Source organism: Pholis gunnellus (genome assembly GCF_910591455.1).
Source record: "Pholis gunnellus genome assembly, chromosome: 12".
NCBI classification, from domain to species: Eukaryota; Metazoa; Chordata; class Actinopteri; order Perciformes; family Pholidae; genus Pholis; species Pholis gunnellus.
Genome location: NC_136539.1, coordinates 10,342,388 through 10,358,350, shown reverse-complemented (window position 1 = coordinate 10,358,350; position 15,963 = coordinate 10,342,388). Strand labels below are relative to the sequence as shown.

The 15,963-nt window shown below is 41.5% G+C and overlaps 2 protein-coding genes across 3 annotated transcripts; both read left to right on the top strand.

Moving 5' to 3' along the window:
* Positions 1 to 196: 196 nt before the first annotated feature.
* On the top strand, positions 197 to 10,667 carry piga (phosphatidylinositol glycan anchor biosynthesis, class A). Of its 2 annotated transcripts, XM_079170692.1 has the most exons (13): positions 197 to 456; positions 2,851 to 3,150; positions 3,257 to 3,550; positions 3,764 to 3,866; positions 4,064 to 5,828; positions 6,002 to 6,187; positions 6,868 to 7,072; positions 7,160 to 7,321; positions 7,410 to 7,680; positions 7,840 to 7,972; positions 8,290 to 8,422; positions 9,157 to 9,363; positions 9,881 to 10,667. In XM_079170692.1, exons 7-13 carry the CDS (start codon positions 6,890 to 6,892, stop codon positions 10,166 to 10,168), a joined length of 1,377 nt encoding a protein of 458 aa, XP_079026818.1. In that variant the 5' UTR covers positions 197 to 456; positions 2,851 to 3,150; positions 3,257 to 3,550; positions 3,764 to 3,866; positions 4,064 to 5,828; positions 6,002 to 6,187; positions 6,868 to 6,889; the 3' UTR covers positions 10,169 to 10,667. The 2 variants fall into 2 exon arrangements, with proteins under 2 accessions (XP_079026818.1, XP_079026817.1); XM_079170691.1 differs by having other exon boundaries at positions 6,868 to 7,321.
* Positions 10,668 to 11,416: 749 nt separating this feature from the next.
* asb11 (ankyrin repeat and SOCS box containing 11) lies at positions 11,417 to 14,317 on the top strand (the record flags this gene model as incomplete). The annotated part of the gene is made up of 7 exons (XM_079170398.1): positions 11,417 to 11,513; positions 11,953 to 12,032; positions 12,125 to 12,232; positions 13,265 to 13,415; positions 13,493 to 13,627; positions 13,920 to 14,108; positions 14,193 to 14,317. 7 exons carry the CDS (start codon positions 11,417 to 11,419, stop codon positions 14,315 to 14,317), a joined length of 885 nt encoding a protein of 294 aa, XP_079026524.1.
* Between the last annotated feature and the right edge of the window lie 1,646 nt (positions 14,318 to 15,963).

Sequence of the window (15,963 nt, the reverse complement as noted above, 5' to 3'; positions counted from 1 at the left end):
TGGTCTGCCTGGTGCGTTAATATTCACATCTATGTATTCATCGTGGGGCTTTTTGTTTCCTGCACTGCAAGTTGTTCCTTTTTTTCCTGAGTGGGAGGCGGGTATCTCAATATGCGGCCTCCCATCAATGTCCTTATATTTAATGACGACAATACTCCGGAAATCGCCGCTGAACTTTCACTTAGTTTCAGTCACGCTGAAGACGGACGTGTGTGGATTGGTTTCATGTTCACGGGCTGGGATTTTAAACACTTTTAAAACAACACTTTCGGCGGATCTTGCTAATGTAATCAAAACAATCCCACGACACGGAGCAGGTTAGAATAATGATAGCCGAGAACATGTGATAAACTACCAATTTGACCGCATATTCCTCACTTGAGATGCATAGCTATCCACCCGCGGGGTGCAACATGAGGACCTTCCTGGGGGTGTTATTGGTGGTAATTGTCTCAGGTAAGCCTTCACATCATTGAAACCAGAGTCTGCTTCTGAAAATGTGTTGTAATGGAACTGCTTCTACAGCAACCACATCAACTTTTGGTATTATTATAATTTAACGAGTCTAGATGGAAAATGTGAGTGTTTACAGTATAGTATATTAGCCATAAATGTGTTACTTTAGCAGTCGTTGGCAACGATAATCTTAGATGCAGGCTCCCACAACAATGCTCATATAGCGTAAGTAATGAATCAAGCAAATGGAACAGTGCAGAAGTTAAGATATAGTATAGATATATAAAATAATATTAACTTGGTGTACTGTAGTTTGCTTTATAAATGAAAACACATAATAAACGAGTCAACTTTCAGTTCTTGTAAGATTTCAAGTGGAAAATTAAAGCAGTTTTCGTACAAATTTGTTGGATTTATATCCAACAAATCATTAATTCCCAACAAACAATCCATACTGACAGCTAAAAAGTGCTGTGTGGCTACAGGAATTGAGAAAAAGTATAAAAGTAACAAACTTGACACTGTTTATTCAACACTGTAGACATTATGTTAAGAGAACCAGCAGCTGCTCTGATTATAGCCCTACAATCAACAGTTTTGCCACTAATGCCATGTAAATAGAAGCTTTGGGCATTGATGCTTTGTTTGGTTGAACATATTTGTATTAATACATAGAGCAAATACATTGGTATTGTTTATTTTCCGTTATTTAAATTAACTTATGCACCCTATACTTGTCAGACTTTTGTACAACACAATGTTTGGGCTTCAGTGAAAACGCCTATGAATGTTTCAAAATAGTTTGAAACCAAACTATTTTATTTGTTGGATATCAGCAGGACTTTCACATTGTTTCCATGATGTCAGAGATAAAGACTTCTCTTTATTTGGTTTGACTTCCGTCTTCAAATGAGTGGCTGCGCAATCGTGTTTGAACATCAAAGTACAAACGATCAGAGTTATCAAATTGGGTAACGTCAGTGGAATCTGCACAGTAATTAGCAGAATGGAGTTCATAATATGACTTCATATTATTTGAATATCTCAATATGAAGCACTGATAACACTGGCGGTTATCACACAAACAGAAAGGAGAGACAGATTAACTGCCGAGGTTATACATTGATTTAAAATCGTATTCACAAGCAATCATGATTTCTTCTAGAGTGAAGATGTTATTGTAAATGTAAAAGTAATGTGATTAATTAAAAAAGAAAAAAGAAAGAAATAGGTCAAATGCTAACAAACGCATTGAAAAGCAGACATTGTGTGGTCGGTTGGCTGAAATTACACCAACGGTTCTATAGAAACCTGATCAGCCAGTAGTGGAAAACAAAACACAATGTGAAAATACCTTCATAAAGGTCCTGAATTAAAATCTTACTTAAGTAAAAGTACAGAAGGATCATCTGCTAAAAGTACTTATAAAGTGTCAAAAGAAAAATACTCATTCTTGAAAACTTGCCCCCAACAGATTAATACTGCTGAATCAATGTAAAAGCAGCATATACTGTTGTAGCTGCGGGTCCAGGTGGAGTCACTTTTAACTACTTTATACAGTTAGTCGGTTTTGTCCCAACCAAGGGGTCGGGCCCCTTAAAAGGACCTCAAGATAAATCTGAGGGGTTCTGAGATAATTAAATTAATGGGATAGAAAACAAGAAGGGGGAAAATTACTTAAAGCAACAAAAGTAAAAGTACTCATTATGCAGAATGGCCCATTTCAGAATATATCATTGAATTACAATTATCGATGCATTAATGTGTTCCTTACTTTAATGTGGCAGCTGGTAAAGGTGGAGTTCATTTTAACTACTTTATATACTCAATATACATAAATATACAAAGTAGCTATCAACTGATAAATAAATGCAGTGAAGTAAAAAGTTAAATTTTACCTCTGATATGTAGTAGAGTTGAAGTATTAAATTACATAAAATGGAAATGTACAAGTACCTCAAAATTGAACCTAAGTACAGTACATGAGAAAATTTACTTTTATTTTCCACCGCTCGGATCAGCAGGCAAGCGCTATGAGATCACTTTCTTGTAGTTTACAGAAAGCTTACATCAGTCTTTAATACATGTTCAGACATGGTTGTTTCTTCTGATAATAATTAAAGCAATGATGAACATTGGTATTTAATATAATTTAGTACTCCTTACACTCTTAATTTAAGAGAATTGCTGTGAGCAACTTCATGTAAAGGCTCTGTACTTACTCTGGTATAAATGTGCTCCAAAGGTTTTGTCAAGTTTAGTGAACTTGACTCAGTTGGCTTTATATTTGCACGACTTATGAGCCCATAAGTTTAGTTCAGTCAACTCAAATTTTCAAGGCAGATGGGTTTTCAGAAACAACATTTTTATCCCTATTTATCTTTTCTACTCTAGGTGATGACAAGCCTATTACAGGTTTCTTAGAAGACAGTGTCCTTCTGCCATGCAACTGCCCAGAGTGGGAAGAGGAGTTTAAGTGGCAGATGGAAAAACCAATCAAGTTGCTGGTGTTCAAAAACAACGAGACCCCTTTGAATAGATACAAGGGCAGGACCGAAGGATTTTGGTCTAAGAACAGCAATAACTGCTCTGTTCTGCTCACCAATATCACAGCGGAGGACCAGGGGGAATACAGATGCATTTTTCGCAGTCAAGGGATATACCAGAGATTAAAAGTTAATTTAACCGTTTCTGGTGAGTCATTCATACCTTATGCATACCTGCAGTATTTGATCACTCATTCATGCACCCATGAATTTAGACATCTTGCACAATTTGAACTTGAGTCTTCTCTCACCAGCGAACTACAGTGTTTGTCAGCCAGAAGAAAGCCTGAGTGGAGGTGTGACGGTTTTCCAGTGTGATGTGAGCGGGCGCTACAGAGAGTCTTGGATTCAGTGGACTTTGGATGGGCAGCCTCTAATAAATTCAACCACAACTAACATAACCCACACAAACACAGATGCTCTTACTGGCCTCTACCACTTCAACAGCACACTCAGCACTAAACTCAACTCATCCTCAAAACCAACATGTGATGTCAAGGCCAAAAACATATCAACTACCCTGAACCCTTACTGTGAAGGAAGGACTGGTAACTATTTGTTTTTAACTATTTCCGAGAGGATGGCACTTACATTTAGCCCATTACTACTCCACAGTAAATGCATTACGATATTATTAGTAAACTCAGCAATCGTACTACAACATATTGTAAAACACCTTAACAAGTAAAGTGTTGTTTAGGATGTGACTTCAAATTATTTTGTTATGTAAAGCATCATATTTTTGTAATTTTCGTCACCAGACCATATCAAGGACCCAAGACCCCAACCAGTAGTATGGATAAGATGCTGCTTAAAATCCATCCCATTTGTGCTGTTTGTACTTTTCCTTCTCTTGTTGTCACAGTAAGTGTTAGTCATAACGCCAGAGATTGTTAATCCACGTTTCTTGTATTTGAGCTGTACTGGTTGAACCAGAGTTGCACAACACTTCTTGCAGTTGTTAAGTCGAGCCCTATTGCTCTTCAGTGTTGAAATGTGTTGTTGTAACTGGATCTCTCAGTGGAATTTACAAAAGACTTTCCATGTCTTTTGTCCTATAGGAGATTACAGAGGAAATGAGAAGGGAAGACCAACATCTAAACACACAACAAAACCCGATGTCACAATGTAGGCTTCTACATTCCACCAAACTGTGGTTAATTGTGCATATGGCATCATGCCCACTCCAATAATATTTACAGGCAGGTTTCATCCTGTGTTCATGCCACGAAAGGAATGAGGTATTTCTGAAAAGGATGTCCAACTTGAAAGCTTTTACGAATGTTTGCAAGGATGTGTTTATAATCTTTCTTTCAAATTCAAGGGCTGTAAGAGGAGATTGCCCTCTATGATGAGAAGATGAAGTGATACATTCAAATGTAATCAGTTATCAATCATCACGCAACAAAAATAGGTTGCTGGAAGTGTGCGCTTTTGTGGATTCTGTGGCAGGTAACGATGATGGGATTCATATTGATATCAGCCAACTGCATTCTTTGGAAAACTGCCTTGTTGACACGGTAAATTGCCAGACCATTTTCTAAATGCAAGAAAAAGGTAAACTGATTCAGATATACTCCATATACTTCATTGAAGAAAAACAGCAGGGAACTGAGCTATTCAATCACATTAACAATGTACTTTGCTGGTATATACAATACACTGTAACTGCTATACTTCTAATGTGAGAAAAGCAAGTTATTAATACTTACAGATTTACTGTAGATATTTGAGGTAAACTTGATCTGATTTTGATCAGAATTCTTGTAGGTCGTTGATCCTGTATGACCATGAGGGTGATGGTTATACAGTGCAAAATCAGCACTATGCTTTGTAAATTATATCTACTGTGATTTCCTCATAAAGGTTCTTGGACGAGCCACTTCTTTTCATATAACAGGGTGTGTGAAAATGCAGTGTGTTCTTTTGCCTTTGGGATATAGTAGTTACACTGAATGTTGATGCTTTGCCAGATTTGCCTTAAGGATATTGAATTTATTAACATTTGTATTTAGTTGTGTGTTCTGTGAAACTTGACCTGTAAGAAACACAAAAAGGTTTTTTGTTAAATTACAAACCTCCTCCACTGTAGTGTTGAACACCGGAGCCCACCAGGGCTGTGTGCCCAGCCCCCTCCTGTTCACGCTTACACCCAGGACCCCAAACATGAAGAGAACTCTGTTGTAAAGTTTGACACTGTACCATCATCGGCCGGATTACAAACAACAATGAGACTTCATATAAAGAGGAAATCAACAACCTTGCAGAGTGGTGCTCAGAGAACAACCTTGCGCTCAATGTCAGTAAAACCAAGTAGGCGTAGACGCACACTCCTGTCTACATCAATGAAGCTGAGTTGGAGCAAGTTAGCGGCTTTAAGTTCCTAAGAATCTGCTTTACAAACAACCTGACATGGTCATCACACATCTCCATCCTGGTCAAGAAAGCTCACGGCTATATTTGTTAAGGAAACTTAAGAAGGCCAAAATTCCTCTGCCAAATTCTTATCAACCTTCTACAGAGGTATTATTTAAAGAATCTTGACTGCAAACATCACAAACGGTCATGGGATGTGCACGGCACAGGACAGGAGGGCTCTACAGCGGGTGATTAAAACCACCCAGATCATCATTGGCACCCGTCTACTGAGCATCAGTGATATTGGTGAGAAGAGGAGCCTGAGAAGAGCTAAGGGGATATTAAAAGACAAAACCCACCCTAGCCACACCCTAACCACAACCTGTTCACCCTGCTGCCGCCTGGAAAGAGATGCAGAAGTATCAGCTGCCAAACCACAGACTTCAAATCAGCTTCTTTCCTCTGGCTGTGAGACTCCATAATTTAACCTCTACCCTCCATATAGAACATATTTTTTGTATGTATATGCATATGTTTGTTTTCTTTCCTGTGTAGTAAATTGGGACTACAATCTAACTGTCGTTGTGCAACCCTGTCATACAATTACAACTAAAAACCTTGTAAACCTGTCCCTACAGCAGAGCTCCTACAGCAGAGCTCCACGGGAGTATCAGTACGTCATTGCGTATGACGTAGTGACACACCCGGAAGTCATACGGGCGCTAACTGGCTTCTACCTCAGGGCGAGCGAGTAGAAATGAATCCACATCTGGAAAAGAGTTCTGTGTGTTTCCACAGGCTGGAACAGGACTGACAGTTTGTCCACGGTAAGGCAATTCTGACAGATAGGAAAACGAACTGCTTTAAGTTCAGTAAAGTGGTTAAACGTGAGCAGAGTTGGTTAGCTTGATGCTAATGTGTAATGAACTAGCGTCAGATAGGCTATAAACAACGTCAATGTAGCTTAGAAGAGTTGGCTAATAGTTAACCTACATTACACCAGATAGCGTTAGTCTCCGAGGTGTTTGTAAATACTTGAGTGAGCTTGACTACCATATTTGAAATGCAAGTTAAAGGGACAATTCACTCTCGGACATATCTAATGCTAAGAGAGAAGCTGCTTCAACCAGGAGAGGAATGAGACAGGTGCTACACTAACCCACAGGTGGATCATTCCAGGTGTACATGTTAGTCAACTATTTAAAAAATAAAATAAAAGAGTGTATGCTTCACTAAAAAGTTCTTGAGGTAAGTTAGAAACAGATATGGCAATTTGTTTTCTCAATTTTATTCACAATATTTTTTATGATTACAATCTAAATATATTTGAAACCCAAAAATATAGACTTTATAATGACATGTAACATTTTTAAGAAATCACTTGTAACTAAATGTATATTTTTACTTTTAAAATGATCTGACACATTTTTTTCATTATCAAAATACTTTTGTCACCAATTAATCTTGCTGTTGACCAACTAATCAATGAATAAACTATTCATTTCAGTGAGCCACACAAGGTATCTACAATGGGCCAACGAAGGAGATCAGCGGCTGTGAATAAGCAGAGAGGAGCTCCTGCAGAGGTTGCCGGGGTCCCCAGCAGGAAGCACAACATCTGCATGGTGTCCGACTTCTTCTATCCAAACATGGGAGGAGTAGAGAGTCACATTTACCAGCTGTCTCAGTGTTTGATTGAAAAGGGACACAAGGTGGTAATTGCCACGCATGCCTATGGCAGGAGGAAGGGCGTCAGGCACCTGACCAATGGACTGAAGGTCTACTACCTCCCCCTGCAGGTGATGTACAACCAGTCCACAGCCACCACCTGCTTCCACAGTCTCCCACTGATGCGCTGTGTGTTTGTAAGGGAACGCATCACTGTGGTGCACGCACACAGCTCATTCTCCGCCATGGGCCATGACGCACTGTTCCACGCCAAGACCATGGGCCTTAACACGGTATATGACTCATTGTGTGCCGGGTGTCAAAATCATTACGCTGCACATAATCTGCTGACATAAACCTAAAACGCGTTGTCGTTTACAGGTGTTCACTGACCACTCGCTCTTCGGCTTTGCTGATGTGAGCTCCGTGCTGACCAACAAGCTTCTGACTGTGACTCTGTGCGACACCAACCACACTGTGTGTGTGTCGTACACCAGTAAGGAGAACACGGTGCTCCGTGCAGCACTCGACCCGGAGATAGTGTCTGTTATTCCCAACGCTGTTGACCCTACCGACTTCACCCCCGACCCCTCCCAGCGCCAGGACGGCAGGATCACTATTGTCGTGGTCAGCCGTCTTGTGTACCGCAAAGGTACAGAGAATCTGACATTTTAGCTTATAAGTTCATACTTCTGCTGGACAACGGGTGCTAAAATTGTAGACAGCAGTCTGTCTTGGTGAATAAGACACGGCCCTTTTTTGTTCAAGCCCTCATGTTGGCAAAGTGTTCACAATCTCTTCCTCTGTTAAGGAATCGATCTTCTTGGTGGAATAATCCCGGAGCTCTGCCTCAAACATCCGGATCTGCACTTTCTAATTGGTGGAGAGGGACCGAAGAGACTCGTGCTGGAGGAAGTGAGAGAGAAATACCAACTACATGACAGGTACAGCTGGAGGAAGTGTTTTATAATAGGGGGGTACCACTTAAACCTCTTTTAAGAACATGTTCTTTGTAAGATCATAAAATGACACCACTCTACCTGCAATATTGAGTTGAATGTCGGCTATTACTGAGAGTTGACTTTATATAAAAAAAGTATGTGTTTTAATTTTTTTTTTTACCACTTGCCCAATCAGGCAAGTAAGTTGCTAGACTTACATGGCATTTTACTTGCCCTGGGCAATCGGGCAATCCTTACTGTTTATCCCTGGAAGCTGGTATTATTTGTGCCTCACTCCTTTTTGAATTGGTTCACTTCAGGGTCCGTCTGCTTGGGGCTTTGGAGCATAAAGATGTTCGTGGAGTTCTGGTGCAGGGTCACATCTTCCTCAACACGTCTCTCACTGAAGCGTTCTGCATGGCCATCGTAGAAGGAGCGAGCTGTGGACTGCAGGTGTGTTGGCATTCGTACAATAGTTTAAGGTTAGGAAATGATAGGAAAGAGTCTTTCAGTTCAAAGATAAATTCATCATTAATCACCATGTACCGTTGGATTGATGGGATAATCTTAACACTCATGGCCATATTAGGTGCAATGTTTCCTATATCTAAGAAATAAATGTGGAAGCTGCATTAACTGTGTTTACAATTACTTTCTACAACTAATTTTAACACAGGAGAAGACACACTGCCTCCCTGATTCTCCCTCTCTCTCTGTCTCTCACTCCCTGCTGAAACAGTTATTATTATGTCCTAAACGTTCTGCTTACATTCATGCCGTGACACAAAGCGTGGTAAACCACCCATTTCTCCAATTTATCAAATGTATAAAACAGCATTTCTGAATTTCAAACCAGCCAGCTCTACAGAAACCGCCCTTTCAACTGAATAGAGTTGGCTTGACACAGCTGAAGGTTTTGAAGTGTTCTTGTCACAGATTTCCCGTGGGTGTGTGCACGTAGGTGGCTGCTCGACTCCATCTCATAGCACTGCTTAAAATAAGTTTTGCACTCAAAAAGGGAAAAAAATGGGGCCGTCCGCGGACAGTTTGTGGCACAAAAGCAGCCATGGATAATAGTTGCTTTTGATGAAGACCGCAATGTTGGGTAGAAAACGCACAGTAACACACTTTTTACTTTCGTGTGTTTGTATAAAGTGTGTACATCTAGTTGTTGTTTTATTTTCCAGGTGGTGAGCACTCGTGTAGGGGGCATTCCCGAGGTGTTGCCTGAGGAGTTGATTACCATGTGTGAGCCTACCGTGCGGGCGCTGTGTGCTGGTCTGGAGACGGTCATCGCCCGGCAGCGTTCGGGGACCGTCGCCTCCCCCGCCTCCATCCATGCGCGTGTGCAAAACCTCTACACCTGGAAAAACGTTGCTGAGAGGACTGAAAAGGTAGTTTCACCAACTCCAAAACCTGCCGTTTCATTCAACTGCATTCTGTTAGTGCTTTTGCACGTACGTGAGACCTTCTTGTTTCAGCTTTTATTCTTTTACAGACCAAAGCAAGCTACAGCTGAAGCTTTAGCATTTAGATGTTAACTCAGATGTTTGGTTAATGAGAGGGTATGCTGTAAGTAACTGGTTTACAGTCATCTTATGTCTTAAATGTTGTGTACTATATTTAAAAAAACAAATCTTTGTATGCCATGTTTACTACAGCCAATAGTGGATTCATCAAGCAGCTGCATCTTGTATCACTAATCCAGTTCCAGTAAGAAAGCCATGCTTTCAAAATAAGATGCGGTGTGATGGGGAGCGATCTGCTTACTGACCTGAGGAATGTACACATAGACACAGCAATCTGTGTTCTTCTGCGCATGTAAATCTGCTGATGGTTCACACAGCTGAGGGCTTTCCCGCTGAATGATCCGCGGTGACTCTGATCACCGCCTCCTGTGTTCCCCCCCAGGTGTACGACCGCGTGGCCAGAGAGGAGGTGCTTCCCCTGGACAGACGGTTGCGGAGACTGAGGGCCCACTGTGGCCCCGTGGCTGGCTCCATCTTTGCATTCGTGGCCGTTTTAGACTTTCTGTTCCTGCTGCTCCTGCAGTGGTGGGTGCCGGATCGGGTCATGGACGTCGCCGTGGACGCCACCGGCCCTCACGGACTGTGGTGGCAGCAACCGCGCAGTAAAGTCGCTGCTCCTTCTAAAAGCGCCACGAAGCGAGCGGCAGAATCCAAAATGTCAGCATTGTGATCAGTCCATGCCTCTGCCGCACTTCCAGTTGCTAACATGGAGTTATATGCTGTCTTTGTGGTGCCGTCTGACATTTGAGACATGGCTGCTGAATGTGCTCACGGTAACCCCGGACATTGTTTACATTTGCTTATCAAAAGGGACCTCTTGTGAAAGCATTCTGTCAAAGACTTGGAATTACTTATTTTTTAATATTTAATCATTAAAATGGAAACCTGTGGCACTCGGAGCTTCAATAAGCACTTTTTTTTTTGCTATACTCGGTGTCGATGGAACTGACCAGAGGGAGTAAAGGGCTGGTTGATTGTATTCACTCTGGGAAACAAGGTGGCAGGAAACTACTTTCAGTTTGTGCAAAGCTGTATGTAGATGAGAGCAAATTGGTTTATTTGTCTGACTTTAAAATTATGAATACCACTCCATTGTTTAATCATTTGAGATGTTTCATATTTATAAAACACCAAACCTTCCCACTCTGGAAAATAAACTGTACTTTCTAATGTTTCATCTGTTTTCTGTTTCTGTCTTCTCACTTAGATTGTCTACACAGCATTGTAGCCGTTTCATCCCTTCTAAAGAGCAGTACGTTATGCGTAGAAACACAACTACTTTCTTAGAATTTTACAAGAGAGAGACTGCTCTGTGGAATGAAGAGTGCCAGACAAAACACAGATTAGCTGTGAAACAGGCGGTGATAGAGATGGGGTGGCGTGGCTTTTAGAGGCCGACGGTGGGGATTTGCATCGCGTCGTGATTGGAGGTTGAACATTATATCACGCCTGCAAAAAAAACAAAAACATATAGGACTTTGTTTGTGTGTAGAGCGTATTTGTAGTCAATTCTTTGTAAGTAATAGACTTAAGTCATGTAGGGGCGAAATACTTTAGGGGTTGAAAATATGTTATAACAGAAGATGGATATAGCAGCTCCTCTTTCACCCAGATATCTACACTGAAACTTGTCCGAGTCTGTGTTCCCCCTGCTTGTAGCTGTTTGCATGTACTTTTGTTGTGCTTAAATCAAGGTGTATCATAAGTACTGGCCCTTCCAAAGAGCCATTGTTATGGATATACTGCAGACTGTATCCATGGTCTGGGACAAGGGTGGGCGGGAGGTGGCAATGTGGGGGAGGTGGCCGAGGACCCAGATAATAGAGGGAGGAAGGCCGGCTTCAGGTTTGTTTATCTGCCTGGACAAGCTTGAGTCCCAGACAGTCTTTGAGGAGTCTTCGGTTGTTTCATTTTCATTATGGCTGCTGTTCAAACAGAGGTTTCCCTGTGCCTGGAACCTTGGCAGAGGCCCTTGTACATCTATGGGGGGTTGGCATGCAACTCACTAATGGCTGGTAAGTTTTTTTGTCTTTGTCTTTTTTGCTCTTTCAGCTCATTTTGTTTGTGTTGTGGGAAAGAAAATAAGAGTAACAACTGGATTACTTTTGTTACTTTATGAGAAAATGTACAAACCTTCGAGTCAGTGTGGTTTAGCTTTGCATGTATTTGCATTATGCAAGTTTCCTTCTAGTGTTTTGGTTCTTGATTTGAACTTTGCATGTAAATATTGTTCACTGGGCTCTGCTGTGTAGCCATTGAAACCCTATGTGTGTGTTGTTCAGTACGTTTGGTGGTTGGGGTTGGGGTGACCCTGAGAAACCGGATAAACATGTATTTAAATGAGGTCATCTTAACATTACAATGAGCAGAGATCAGGATCACTTGGCCATGAGTGCATCGGTGTGTGTTTTCTGAATGTGGAGACATTCCTGATCTTATTCTCTGTGTCTCAAGACTTCTGGTCAGACAGAACTCCTCTCCATGACGCCGCCTACCAAGGGAGGCTGCTACAGCTGAGAAACCTCATCGTTCAGGTAAAGTTGGGTTTCCCCTGATGTGTGCACACGATGCAGCGCACATTCATGGTTGTGTCTGACAGTGTTATCCTCTCTGATCTCCCCTGCAGGGCTTCCATGTAGACACGCTCACCATGGACAGAGTCTCTCCTCTCCATGAAGCTTGCCTCGGTGGCCATTATGCTTGTGCCAAGTTCCTGCTGGACAATGGTGCAAATGTGAGAACATTCTATTTTCAGTTTAAAGACAGGCTTGTTTTTAGGGTGTCCCTACCTCAACACCAGTTTCTCTCCCTACCTCAACACCAGTTGAGGTAGGGAGAGAAACTGGGCAAATTTGGGGGAATCATAAAATAGACACTTCCAGCTTTAGCTTACTTTAGACAAAAAATGTTGTGAATACAGTAAAACTTTACTGTGCCAACTTTAAATTCATCAGAAACAATTTGACTATGGAAGCAGAAGAAATGTACACAATCGTTAATAATAATTAATAATTAATAATTTGTCTCAGACATGTAAAACCACACTCAAACTTAGTGAGACACATAAAAAATACTTAATTGTACTGAATTTGTGAAGAAAACATTGTTACAAAATGTTATTAAAGGGGAACTCCACAGATTTTTGACATCAACAACTATTTACAGGTTTGAATGAGTACTACTGCATGTGTTATGTACGGCATTTCTGCCGAAATCTGAGAAATTTACTTCAGTGATGTCACTTGAGTCATTATGAAGCCTCTTGTCTAGCGTCGCCATCTTGGAATATGAGTGTTTTTTTTCGCAACCGATGAACGGAAATTACCATATTTGGAATGCGGAGGAGTGACGCCATATATGGCTGTGGTAGTGGCAGCGACCTGTAAGCCCGCCCTTTAGTATACTCCGCTTTATGGTCTATTTTAGTCTAAATGGACATCATGCTGTATTAAAGAAGACTTGAAACTAAGATTGAGACCGTAAACTCATGTTTACAGTGTTTACTGAGGTAACAAAGCAAGTGAGAAGTAGGGTCATTTTCTCATAGACTTCCATACAATTGTACTTCTTTTTGCAACCGGAGGAGTCGCCCCCTGATGGTCAGTAGAGAGAATGCAGGTCTTAAGAGACTCAATCAGAACTGGAGTTTGCCACCTGATAGCACAACTAAACCAAAATCTCAGAAAGAAGTGTTGGAGGTTGGGTTGCATTGTGGGTAAAACAGGCGCCAAGTTTTGACATATTTTCATTTTATATCTCCCCGTAGGTGGAGACAGTATCAACAGATGGCGCCACACCTCTGATCAACTCTTGCAGCAGCGGCAGTGCTGCTTGTGTCAGGCTCATGTTGCAGCACCGTGCCTCCATCCACACCCCCTACCAGCTGGCATCACCCATCCATGAGGCTGCTAAGAAAGGTGTGTGTGTGCAAACATGTCTTAGTGTATAGACATGATTTATCAGTGCCCAGATTCTGATGATGTTTCTCCATCAGGTCACAGAGAGTGTCTGGAGCTGCTGCTGTCGTATGGAGCTCACATCGACATGGAGTTGCCTGTGGTGGGGACGCCGCTGTATTCTGCTTGCATGGCCCGAGCTGCAGCCTGTGTCGAGGTGCTGCTACACTCAGGTAATGTAATCTGCAAATTGCCAAAGAGTCAGGAACAATCATAGTTCATAGAGAGATGTTAGTTCCCCTAACAGTACAACGTATGGAGTGAAAAAAACATCTCATCCCCTCAAGTGTTGCCTTGTTTAGTTTTCACTGCAGATGTCTAACAGTAATACAAATAAGAATTGAATTGATGTATGAATCAAACATTAGAGCGTCTCTCATTGTCTTCTCTGTATCTATTAGTGATACGTTTTGTGGGACCAAGCCTCGGGTGTTTAACCATTTCTGTGTGTGTGTGCACCTGTAGGAGCAGATGTTCGAATCGGGTGTGGGCAGGACAGTCCTTTACATGCTGCAGTTCGAGGAGGAGGAGCCAACGTTGTGGCTCTTCTTCTGGACTTTGGGGCTGATGAGTGTTGTAGGAACGCAGAGGGAAAGACTCCTCTGGCTCTGTCATCGCCAAACAGCGCAGTGAGAGTTGCACTGCAGAAAAAAGGTATGTTGTGGACATTCATGCAAGTTACATGAACCCATTTAGTTCATTTTAAGGTATAAAAACACTACTTAAATCTCTGCCCAGGTCCGTGCTCTCTGTCTCAGCTCTGTCGGCTCTGTATTCGCCGAAGTCTGGGAAGGAGTCGTCTCCTCAGAGCCTCTGGCCTCTTCCTCCCTCACAGCATGAAGGACTTTCTCCTCTACCAATGAGCCATCTCTGTCCTGCTGCTGAGGCCGCTTGTGTGCCACATATACTGAGTTGTCCTTCACATTTGTGCCTTGTCCCTGACCAACAAAGCAAGTGAAAAAAGACATTAAAATTCTGAGAACGGGACTGCAAGTTGCAAGATATTCCTATTGCAGTAACTTTTTTGTAACAGGTTTTGTATTTTTATACTTTTAATGAAATGCTTTCCATTCCATTCCAGTCCATGGATTTTACATTAATCCAAAATGTTTTCAAAAGGGGAACTCTGGGAAGTCTGTTTACAGGTGTTGGACAGTGGGCTGCTACTGCATGTATAACAAGTGTTATACATTTTGTGGCTCCAGCAGCTGTGATGTCACTTTTCTCAGTGTCTGTTGGAGACTATAATTAATTAAAATCGGTGGAGTACTTGTTTAGGGCTGATATTGTTATGCAGGATCTCACAAAATAGGTATAAAGTGTAAAAGTGTATCCACTTAGAGTAAATACTGTATTTTGTAAAATGTATGTTAAAAAGATGATTGTAATGTTGTATTCTTATTATCTTTGATGATCTACATGTGAGAAAGCCTGCCTCGCCCTGTTAACATGACTGCCAGTGTTTGTCCACTCACTACAGTTGCACTGCACAGTTTCCCCCTGTTGTTGCTTAAATGAACATAACAGTGAGTATTTTACTGTTTTATCCGTAATTGGCTCCTAAATCTACAACTGCTCTGGAGGATACCGTCTGATCGTTACATGAAGTCAGTACTCTGATTTGTTTGGGCTGTATTTGTTAGGCTTGAATGTTAATATTGCGCTTTATGAACAGTAATGTAGTCATTTACAGTCATGTACCCTAGTGTGCAGTAATACATGTGCAGTAATTTGAGTACTTGCAAGGGGAGTTTCTTCTACCTTTCTGGATATCACCCTGATAGTCATCCTGCTATAGCTGCACACATGTCTATCCACGGCACTTCCTACAATAAAATTCACTGAACTGAGGATCCTTTCTGCCCGTATTCTTTGACCCGTATACTATTCATATCTGCCAACCCAGACTTCTTCAATTTTCTTCAAAGGCCACAGCCTTTATTATACCATCAGTCAAAAGAGTAATCGGCAGACTTTAAATAAGTGGTGTTTGATATTGTTTTTAAAGTTTACGGACTTACAAAATAGGTTTAAAACAAACAAAGACCTGTTGGGAATATGCCCAGATCTGACACACTGAAGGATTAAAGAAAGCAGAGTCAAGCGAGTACATGTGAAATGTTGAAAAGGATCTGATGAACTGAGGGATGGACTGAGTTTTGGAGGCGGTGCTGCTGAAGGGGAATTAATTTCCAGTCTTCAAATGCCACCCTGAAAGGTCACCTCTACAGAGCCCCGAAAAATATTGTTTGATCTGATTTAACTTGACGTGTCTTTTACCTAAACGTCAAAGAAAAGCCTCGGCCTTCAGCAGAAGTTCTGAAAGATGGATACATGTTGTGATTCTGTTTGTTTGTGTGTGTGTGTGTGTGTATGTGTGTTGATGGACTTCCTGCTGCTCCCATCTAAAGTCAGCGGACACACGCTGTACCTGTTCATCTTGTACAAAGCGACCTCTGAAGGTGTTGAAAGCAGAGGACACATTAGATTAAAAAATACGCATGTTGAC

Excerpts from the sequence above, each read along its gene's own strand:
- piga (XM_079170691.1), top strand. The coding sequence starts at position 6,890 with ATGGGCCAACGAAGGAGATCAGCGGCTGTGAATAAGCAGAGAGGAGCT. Across the intron at positions 7,322-7,409 it reads AGACCATGGGCCTTAACACG|GTGTTCACTGACCACTCGCT; the intron begins GTATATGACTCA and ends TGTCGTTTACAG. Across the intron at positions 7,973-8,289 it reads AAATACCAACTACATGACAG|GGTCCGTCTGCTTGGGGCTT; the intron begins GTACAGCTGGAG and ends GGTTCACTTCAG.